The sequence below is a fragment of the Crotalus tigris genome, unplaced genomic scaffold, assembly GCF_016545835.1.
Source record: "Crotalus tigris isolate CLP2741 ecotype Arizona unplaced genomic scaffold, ASM1654583v1 scf7180000019156.414591, whole genome shotgun sequence".
Lineage (NCBI taxonomy): Eukaryota > Metazoa > Chordata > Lepidosauria > Squamata > Viperidae > Crotalus > Crotalus tigris.
Window position 1 is genome coordinate 333,577 of NW_024097406.1, and position 11,397 is coordinate 344,973.

An 11,397-nucleotide genomic window follows, 5' to 3' on the forward strand; every position below is an offset into this window, starting at 1 on the left:
GTCATCTTCAGGCTGGTGTTTTCAGCTTCGTGCTTCGAGGAGCAATGTCAGAAGGTTGCAAAAGCTGATCACATGACCCCAGGACGAAGCTGAAAACACCAGCCTGAAGATGATGAATGGGACTTCGTCAAAACATCGCCAAGACATTTCCAATTTTACGAATAACCAAAGACCTACATACAAACACCTTTCTTAAAAAATAATGTATTTTATTACTGTTGATAGTGGCCTTAAATTGACTATCTAGCAGACAAGGCAAGATATAAATAAATAACTGTGCTGGCCACCAAATCTTCCTTCCAATAAATCCTGCAGTTTGTGAAGAGAAAGTTGGAGAGATCTTGCTAATGACTTTGTTCTGGCCTAGTCTGAAAGTGGCTGTTGACCTGTCATTGAAAAGCCAAGAGCGATCCCACGTCTGTCAAGTTCACCAACTCTGCTTTAGATTCCCCATTTAACTCACAATGAATGTTATACAGGTGGTCCTCGGGTTTCAACCACAGCTGTGCCCAAAATTCAGGTCGCTAAGTGAAACATGTGTCGCTAAGTGAAAGATGCTTTTATGACTTTTCTTGCTACAGCTGATAAGTTAATCATTACATTTGTTAATTTAGCAACATAGTTGTATAAAGTGAACCTAGGTTGCCCATTGACTTTTGGCTTGTCAGAAGGTCGCAAAAGCTGATCACATGACCGCAGGATACTGCAACCGTCGTAAATATGAACCACTTGCCAAGCATCTGGATTTTGATCATATGAGCATGGGGGATACTGCAACGGCAATGTGAAAAACGCTCATGTCACTTTTTTTCAGGGTCATGTTAACTTTGAACGGTCACTAAATGAACGGTTGTAAATGGATGATTGCCCTTATTCAACTATTTAGTTTTGGGTTTTATAATCAGCAAATATAATAAACTTAGTAATTTGGTCCAATCTACATTCTACAGTAAGCCTCATTTTACCTTGACATGCTCTCAACTCAACCTGTATTGAGTCCACTTAACTCTAAATCCCAGGTTCATATCCAGAATGGATATGCATCCTTGCTGTTCTAAGGACCAAGTGCTTCATGCGCAATGAAGATTACTCAATTTTTTCTTTCAGGTCACTGCTTTACCTACCCAGCTTCTAAGGTTCTTGCAAGTATGGGTAGTCGATTTACAGCCCAGAAAGTTTCTGCAGAGCAACTGTGTGATAATTAAATCCAAGACCGCTTTTTCTTATGCAATCAGCTAAATGACATACACGACAGGAATAACAAACTCAAGATCAAGTTTGGTGTGAAATTATTTTTCTCATATCAATGCATCACATTACCATCTTCCGTTGGTTCAAAATGTCACTTCATTTGCATTTAAAACAAAGGAACAAAAAAGGAACAAATGTGATGCATTCCTCCAAAGCTGCCTGGTGCTAGCTGCCAAGATCACCTTCAAGCTATCTTCACTTTGAGTGAAAACATACAAAGCTTTTGCAAAGGGAGAAGGAAACCCTAGTGTGCAAATAGCTATTATCCAAACATTAGATTTGAACCACTTATGCTTGTTATATTGACCACGGAAGAGCATTAAGTGCACCCCTACCTCATTCTGAAGCTCATCACCACTTTTATGGGAGGCAAGCATCTCATACAAAGTACAGCAAAGATGTTCCATTGTTGGGCCCTGGGTATTTCCTTGTAAGGAATCATTCAGATACTTTCCAACTTCACACCACAGGAAAGTGTCATCTACTCTCCCAGAAGACTTTGCATCAGAATTTTCCCCACAGTTATTTGGGTAATGTTCAAACTGGTTATTAAAAATTTTCTCATAATCCAAGCTAATGATTTTCTGATCGTCCATTTCACCGTTTAGCAGCAATTCTTCAAAGTCGTCCAAATCGTGCATGTCAAAAGAAAATGCAATATTTCTGCCAAAGGACAACTTTGGGTCACTGTTTAACTCTTCAGAACTCTGCAGGAGAGCAGCAAGCTGTTCTTCGGTAAAATGTGAAACGATCCGACAAGTGGCATCACAGGCCGCAGTGGCAGAGGAAGAGGGAAAGGGTCCAAAGACCTGCTTAATGGCTTCAGTTTCATCACGACCAATACAGTCTTTGGTGTAAAGTGTTTTAAAAAGGAAGCTAGCACCACTTTCAATAGCTTCTTCTCCATTCTCAGATCCCACTGGATGCAGGGAAACAAAACGACAGGAGAAAAAAATGACAAGTTGATGAATTAGCTATTCATAGGACAATTAAATTTGATGGGATTTTACTTGGGTGATGTTTTTCTGTATAAACATAATAATAAATAATCAGAATAGAGCTGGAAGGGACCTTGGAGGTCTTCTAGCCTAGCCCCCTGCTCAAGCAGGAGTCCCTATATCATTCCAGACAAGTGGACATCTCACAGCAGTGCCAGACAAGGACATTTTAAAACATGAAAACGGAATGAATCAGATTAAAATAGTTTTATTTTCTTACAAATAGTCTTACCTCTAGAGACAAAATGTGGTGGGAATTCCTAGATTGTGCCCAGAATGGCCAAATCAAATGTGTTCTCCAATCCCAATTTGACAAATGTGCTCTCTAATCCCAGTTTGACACTCTTTCACAAGGTCCTGAAGACATGGTTCTCACAGTGGGCCAGAATTACATGGAGCCCATCACATGGTTAGTCTAACTGTTGTCATCAGGAAGGTGGGAAATTATTGACTTTTGTATTGGTGTTTTATCTTTGTAAGTCTCCCAGAGTCATTGAGTTAGGCATCTAAATTTTCTTAATAAATAAATAAAGTTTCCATCCCTACCTAAATCAAGAGTCAACTACCTATTGCTATTGTATCCACTTCAAAACCCTACTTACCTATTTGTTTGGCAGCATGAAAAAGTGTCCTTAAATCGCCATGTACAGATTGCTGCTCTCCCTTGGTTATGTTTTCATCAACAAATGTTACTATTTTCTTCCAAGTGAGATCCGAATTGCACAGCTGTTCTTGTAACTTGGATCTTTTATCCTGAACACAATAATTCAGTCAATAGTCAGCCTTTCTTTAAATCCATTGATCTTCATTTAACTAAAGTGACAGATGCAAGTTTTTACCACACTTCAAAATATACACCCTGTTAGGTTTCTTGGCAAAAATGAAAATTATAAGTGGAAAAGATTGCATTCATATGTTAAAGACAACAGTATCATTGTTTGAATCACTTAGAATAAGATAAAACTTAAAAATTTAGAAACCGAATTGCACCTTCTCTTTAACAAAAATGCACTCATCTCAATAAAATATCTGCCTCATAAATGTAATTGACAATGACATTAATAGGGAATTTTTTACTCATAGAAACACCATGAAAGCAAACTATAGTTCCTGAATCAGGCTCATTACCTTACAGTATATGCAATAGATCCAAGCACCATTTCTGAGAGGAACCTGTTTTATTTCACATATTATGCGAGACAAATTCAAATTAGCCATTAGGCATGCAACCCCTTCTTCCTGCCCACCCCCTCCAAAAAAAATCTTGAAAGTCTGGTAGTTATAACAAGTGCAGGATGTCTGCTTTACACCTATGTAACTAAGTTATGAAGAAGCCTATGTACACACTTAATTCTGCTGCTGTTTAACATCTGATGCCCTTGTTTCAAGATATTCAGGGTGAATTGTACAATATATGTCAAATTTTTAAAAGTAATGATTTATAAAAGAGAGACTATAGGAGAGTTATGAAATATTCGTATTTCCTGCTACAAATACCACATGATAGAAATGCTGAGAAAAGGCCTGAAACCAAAACTATGCTCTTTGTTACATAAATACAAGAAATAGAGAGACAGGTACCATATAAACTAAAACATGTCGTATTTCCTTTTAAAAATACTAGTGCTAAAGCTTAGGGTTGCCTACCATCTAATCTATTCTATTCCCCACTTTTCCAGATTCAAATGCGTGAAATAATTCCTCCCACCGATAGGTAGGTAGATAGGTAGGTAGGTAGGTAGGTAGGTAGGTAGATAGAAGCAGATAGATATATAGATAGATATCTCAGAATTGCAATTTCCAGTGACATTTTTATTTTTTCCTTTCCTATCCTCCTTTCCACCACTGTTTTTTTATTATTTTTTCAAAAAACAAGGTTCCAAAGGAAATAGAACGTGAATACATACAAATGTATCAGCACAAATACAATTTCATCATGGACCTATCTAATGCCATGCCAGTTATACTGAAAGCAGTGGCAAGCTAGAATGGCAGTACATCCAGATGATTAAATATAACAAGTATTCAAACTTGTCTTTCACATCCATCAAGCAATTATTTAAGAAAAATGCATTAGAGTGCTATACAGTATGTCCCTTCAATTTATGCTATATTAGTTGTTGTTGATGCTTGCTTCAGTAAATGGATTCTCTTTTAATGGCTCATTTAGTTGTGCAAGTGTACTACTTTAAATGACATAGAAAGGGCCAAATTGTCTTTCTAGTTACAGTGATAAAAAAAAACTCCACAGGAATAAAAAGAAAGATCGGTAGAGCTACTGTGAGTTATACTGACATAATGGAAATCAGGATCAGTCCTAAAGAGTTTGAGTATGTGTCGGTGTTGATAGCATCTTAGTATCAAACTGAGAAGTGCCAATTTCTTTTTTTAAAATGAAAAGAGAGATGTAACTGATTGGAGCAATTTTGTTTTTATTTAAAGTGATGACACTATTCTACCTTGCCTCCTATTTCATAAATATTGGTAACTGGAGAGAAGTTTATCTAATCAGCAGAAATTTTGTACTCATAAAAGCAGCAGAAATTTTGTACTTGTAAAAAAAGAAAATTAATATATCAATACACAGCTCACAATTAGTCTTTGGAATGAAGCATAGAGAAAAATGAAAAAATAATCTAGTCCCTAATTATTATATCAACAATTTCTGATGAAGCCATTTAGAACTTTGCTTACAGGATAACAGAAACATAGCAACATACAATAAAACCTCAATGTAACGTATTCCCCTTCAGTTGACTTTAGAAGGAATTGACATTTTAGTTCATAAGTAATTTTCAAGTAACAAAGTCTGTTGCTTCCAAAGCTCTCCAAGCTGAGGTAACTGGCAATGGTGCTCATATGGCAATATAATATTCCGCAAATTGAATCATTTGTATAAATTTACATAATTACAATAACATTAAAAATTATAACGTATGCAAATACACTAATTGCAGATATTTATGCAATGATATACAAGTAATCTATGAAATCATGGTCCTATGGTAAAACAGACACTGAGTTTTAGATCAACCTGTTGAGATACTGGCAGCCCATCCCCTAAAATGCCCATTGCTGCCAACAAGAGGAAACATAGCGTGGAATTTATGAATTTAACTAGTTTTTAGAAGAAACCTCTAACCCAACATATGGAACAGATCTACACTTTGTGATAATGTTACTGACATTTTATATGTATTTTAACTCAGTCAACATGTTAAAATCCTTTCTGTGCTTAACATTCATGCAAATAACTTACTGTTAGGTCAGCAGATTCTTCACTATAATCTTCTTGTTTAGTGACATTTGAAAAGGAACGGAGAGCTCCTGTTAAGCGAGGAAGGGCCATTTATTATCCATTCAGTGATCCATATGAAGGTACATTAAATTCATTTCCAATTTGTGAGGTCCTGAAAATGAACAAAATAAAATTAAAGTTTGGGTTTGAATGACTCCAATACAGCTACGCAGTGGGCTTTTTTGTAAGTAGGCATCCAAGCAACAATATTCTCTATTTTCAAAGCTCACTGTATAGCTTTACCAGCAAAACCAAACAAAAACAAATTGAAAAGAAAAAAAACTATAATGAAGCAGTTTATTTTTTCCTCCCCACAATATGTAATTTACATAGTCAGCAGGACTGATATACTGAATGTTTTCCCTTCTGGAGGAACTTTAAATACACTGCATCCGATACTCTTCTATTTGATAACTCTTGAACCTAATTGCTAGTAGAGCTGATTCTTGTATATTTCTTCATTACAATATTTCTCAAATTTCATAATGCTAGTTTAAGAAGGTTTACTACAGCCTTTCCATCTTTCTGTAACCTCACTTATTCTATTAAATTTCTTCCCTGATTACTCCTGATTATTTGTACCTTAGCTGTCAATTGCCCTGCATGTTTTCTGACTTTCTTACTAATATCTCTAGTTTTTCCTTTTTTCCTATTATTTTCCTCTACTTGTTGAGATTTTTGGCTGAGGTATCTTCCTTATTCATTATTGCTTGATAATGAAATCCTGCATTCAGTTGCTACTTTCTGCTTCTTGAGGCTTTCGTCAATCATCTTTGATTGGGGTTGGGTTGATAACATGGGCATTGCAGTTCTGTTTTCAGTGTCTCATAACTCTCCTCATATTCTATGTCATATAATTTATATGTTCTAAATATGTTCCTTATAGCTGGCTAATATCCTGATTGTGTGTTTTCTAGGTCAATTCGTGCTAGCACATTTGACCCAATAATTTATGCTTGGAATCACAATCCATAACTGGAAGAGTTATCGCTCAGTAGAATATATTTTTCCATCTTCTATTTCCTGTTATGTAGTGTGGAATCTGAAAGTGTTACCTGAAGCAAAGACTGCCAATAATATTATTGTTTCTTAATCTATCTACTTCTATTTAACAGAGAAATCAGATATTCATTAAGAAAGGAAAGAAATGTTTGGTGTCTTATACTATATCAATAACTAGGTCATATTTATCAATAACTAAATATATATCCTTGGGGACATTACATACCTTGATTATGCCTTACTGAACTGACATATAAGAAAACATTGTTAACTTTTCAATTATTATATAACAAGTGTAAGACATTGTCTAAGTCAAGACATATTTACAAGTTATTTAAAGCACCAGCTGAGTTTTTCAGAGGACACTGTCCCTATTGATAGCTCACTAACATTCACATTTCAGAACTATAATTAATGATATCACAGTCTATAATTAATTCATTCCCCTCCTATAAAAAGAAACAGATAGGAAGAATAGCTTTTGATGCTCTGGTACAGATGTTTCCAAAGACTGACATCATAAAGTACTTGTCACATTCTGCAATGATTGGTAGCAGCTTAAAGAAATATAACTTTTTTTTAAACGATTCATTATTCTTTCAGGTAAAAACAAAAACAGAGGTAGAGAGGAAAACAATGAATCAATGCAAATTCAGAAAACTACATTAGGCAAAATAGAATTCAGACTAAGAAGTACATATTGTACCTCTCCTTTGATACAAAGTTTCCATTCCTTCCTAGTTAGCTTAATGAATTAAATCAATCTGTAATATGTTATGGGAGTTAATTTTGACTTAATCTGAATATGAATTCATTCCTTTTTAATATATTATGCTATATGACTTGTTGTTTGAACCCAACCATGGTTTATTCAATGAGCCATTATAAAAAATCCATAGTTTAACATTGTATGAGTATAATATGAGAAATACAGTCTTATTCTTTAGTACTCTCAGATTAAACAGTTACTATCTTACTTGTCCTATGAGATTATTCTATAATGTTCAAAGTATAATTTATTTTACTACTTCCTGTTGTCTACTGAACTATCTTTCCCATTTTTCTGTCCAAGTAGTAAGATCTGAAAGAGATGGTACATTCCAGCTGTAAAGTATCATCAGCTTTCCAGTAGCTGGGTTATTCAGCATACTCCTGCATCCCATATGGGCCTGACCTTCTTTGGCTTCCATAAAGCCATAAAAACCCGCCTTATCCTTATTTATCCTGAGGTGGAATGAAGTGTCTATTGCCCAATGTTAATTTGGCCAGGGATATTATGTTTTGCTGTTATGCTCCCCAATGTGTTTCACATATTTTTTGGGGATTCTTTTGTTTGCTTTTACTTAGAATTTATTTGAAGTTTAGTCCTATTGCATACGCCATCTAGAGTCATTTTATAATTGAGGCAGCATACAAATTGATAAAGAAATAAATAATAAATGGTTATATTAACTAGTCAGCTTTTTATAATTTAATTCTGGAAAAAATGATGAAGAATTTATGCTAGGCAAAAAAGGAAGAAATGTACATTTTCATAATTTCATTTCCAGCAGGCCAACAATAGGAAACTTTAATTACTCTAAACAGTAAAACTTAGCTCCTATGTTTTGCTAATTAGAAACTAACAAACCACATTATATCTCAGCATAGGAATCTAGAATCTTGAAGTTGACTTTATCTGCATAAATATCTATTTTGGTAGGCCTTTACTGTATTGGAAACATCAAACATGCCATATGATGTTGATTTTGTTTATTCTTTTCACTTTAAAGAAATCTTTGCAGCAGGTTATTTATAATTATAAATGGACATAGTTTAAAAATGATTTAAGGTGCTATTAATCCTAATGCTATTCAGCAATTTGCAAAAATATGTATTGTGTTTAGATGTAAATGTGTAATGTAAATGTAATGTAAATAAAATACTATTTTTTTAAAAATACCATGGTCAAACAGAGGTTTTGCTTTCCCAAAATTTACCATGATCTAGAATACTGGATAAGAGGACTGTTTTTATCAGAGTCACTTAATAGAATAGGCCCCAACTCTACAGTAGGGCAATTAAGGCCTGGGTGTTCATTCAGTCTTTGAGGTCAAATTGAGGTGAGTCCCCAGTGGGTAAATTGCAAAAGTTTCCAGTTCTGTTTGTGATGTTACTGTTTAGCATGTTTAAATGAGTTGTGCCAGGGGTGTCAAACTGCCGGCCCGCGGGCCGGTTTCATCATACCGGAGACTCGCCCACCCCATTGCCGGCAATGGCGAAAAAGCTCCGATACGTCGTACGACATCACGTGACGTCGTAAGTTTGACATGCCTGAGTTATGCCATTTTGTATTAACTATGTTTTTCTTTTTTGGGGGATGCCACTGAGAGTCACATAGTTTAATTTTGTGGACATATAAATACATACATAAATGGTTAATGACAACCTAAACATCACATTAAACAATGGCCTAACAAGACATAAATTAACTTGGTCTCTCCTCTTCTCTCTTCTCTTCAGAAAATAATCTACCAAGTTAATGCTGACAGAACTTTTCTCTAGCTTTCTTATTCCTTTGAATTTCACAGCATAAAGTCACTGTCTTACAGCTGATGGCATATATATAAAAATTGAAAATTGTCCCACTCAATTTAATATAATTTGACTTGTATTTTTCCCCAGTTTCTAGACAGCCCACAGTATTACTTATAGTCAACTGAGATTGCAGAAGCTTTTGATATTGATGCAGAGGAATCTATTTAATAGAGGAATCTATTAAAATATTTTAATAAAATATGCTAGTTTGAGAAGTCACTAACAGAGTTATTTTTATTTTTGGCTATGACAGCTGTCCTCCCAGCCATGGGTTGCTTATATAAATAAGCAAGTGACTGTATTTTAAAAGCTTGTCTAAATGCATTCAGAGATGTTTAGACTTCTTTCTAGCATACTCAGGTAAGGTCAGGGGATGCTGCCATTTGCTGAGACATATAAATTTCTTTTCAAAAAGCTGCATGTTGTCTTTTAATTGGCAGAGCTGATAGCCTGTTCCTGGAAGCTTGTCTCCCAAGTTAGCAAAATATAAATTTCAAAGTCTATTCATTTCAGTCCTTTAAGTTAGACCAGACCAGAAAATTAACTCCACAGGAAGACTAAGACTACATACATACATACACACACACACACACACACACACACACACACACACACACAAATATACACACACACACACACATAAACATTACCACCTTCCCTCTTTGCTTATATAATGAGCTTTGCCTATTTCCCTCAAGATCAGTTTCCCAAGTTCCTACAACTCAGCAAATTCTTTTACTCCTATAAAAGAGAAGTAATAACCCATAAAAGATCTTCAGCAATGAACATTGCTTTGGAAATAAGACCAACAGGCCTTGTTTCCCTAACAGCATAAGCCTGACACACAATATGCAGTTGTGATTCTAACCCAAGAGCAAAGTACTTTTCTCATCAGCAGAGCATAAACTTCCAAGATACAATTAGTACCAAGTTAAAATTTCTACTAACTTTTTAGAATTGTGGGCAGCTCAAGACACCCATCCCCAATAGTAAGGCACCCCCCCCCCGAACCCACTCTTTTGAGACGAGGCTGTATGAGTTCAGCCAGGCTTAATTTCCCAGAATCTTGTCTAGCTAGTCAGGCTAGCAGGGGACGGAGCAATGGACTCTCAAGATCGCCCAAGGGGAAAAAAAACAAAACCCTGGAGCTTTTTTTGTCAATGACAACGACTGCGATGCCCTTAATGGGATGTCAGCACTTACAACACTTATTCGTGTGATAGGTAAAACATGCCAAGAGGGTCTCTCGTTTTTGTTCATATCATTCGTTAGAGAAGGTCGGGGAAGCGTTGGAGACCAAGGAAAAAGGGCACCGAATTACCTGCTCAGCTTTCCCCGGAACCGGCCACGCTGCCACTCCGACTGCTCCTCCCCCTCCCAAGGGCTGTACTTGCCTTCACTATTTCGACTCAGCCGCTTCCGGGTTTCTCTCCAAGCGCAGGCGCAGCCCGCCTCTTCCGCTGTTTTTTGCCGGCTGAGCCGAGCGGGCGGGGCTGCCGCCCTTACTGAGCTCTCGGCTGTCCAGTGACGGCTCCCGGCGCGTGAACGTGCCTTGTGGTGGAGCGCGGAGTTTGGGGAATCTGCGACTTTCTCTTTCGTTTCCTTGAGCGTCCTTGTTTGGAAAAGACGTACGTCATCATCGAGTGGATGAAGTCTAAGAGTGGCAGCTCCCTGGTTGACAGGAAGACTTCCGGTTTGAGTTTGAAGCGTGTCTTCTTCCCCCATCCGCCTCTCGTGCCTTGCGGGCTAAAATTAGCTCTCAGCCTATAAATCCAGAAGAGCAAAGAAAGCAAATTCAGCCAGATTTGGAGGGATGGGGTTGAAGCAAATGGGATTATTCATTCAGTGATTTGTTCCCAGCAGTTCGTATTTGATTTGCACTTCTATGCCCCTTTCCCTAACACCAATAACTTGAATTAAGATTTGGTTAGAGCCGCTCCAGATTTATCAGTGGCATTCCGACGTTGAACCCGTTAGACCAGGGGTAGGCAACCTCGCTCTTTTATGACTCATGGACTTCAGCATAGCTGACTCAGGAATTCTGGGAGTTGAAGTCCATGAGTCATAAAAGACCCGAGGTTGCCTACCCTTGCGTTAGTCCCATTTATTGATCTGGCAACTGTCAATTGCCTTTGGGTGAAAAGAAATTGAAAGTTTAAAAGAAAAAAAGGAAGGCTAAGTTTCTCAGCTGGCTAGCAAATTCCTGCAAGGGCTGCTGTTGCTTTTAGTCTGATACATTTGAAACATTTGGTTTGATACATCTTAACTAAT

General features: G+C 36.8%; 1 protein-coding gene across 3 annotated transcripts in view; it reads right to left on the reverse strand.

The window, feature by feature from the left end:
* The window catches only part of ASCC3 (activating signal cointegrator 1 complex subunit 3), a 222,247-nt gene extending 211,646 nt beyond the window's left edge, over window positions 1-10,601 (reverse strand). The window contains exons 1-4 of one of the 3 annotated variants that reach the window (XM_039360140.1): window positions 10,448-10,601; window positions 5,509-5,659; window positions 2,852-3,002; window positions 1,587-2,170 (exon numbers count right to left, since the gene is read on the reverse strand). In XM_039360140.1, the coding sequence (XP_039216074.1) occupies window positions 1,587-2,170; window positions 2,852-3,002; window positions 5,509-5,598 (825 nt within the window). In that variant the 5' untranslated portion in view covers window positions 5,599-5,659; window positions 10,448-10,601. Of the gene's footprint in view, window positions 1-1,586; window positions 2,171-2,851; window positions 3,003-5,508; window positions 5,660-10,329; window positions 10,399-10,447 lie in introns of those variants that run through there. The other 2 variants (XM_039360141.1, XM_039360142.1) reach the window with 2 other exon arrangements.
* Between the last annotated feature and the right edge of the window lie 796 nt (window positions 10,602-11,397).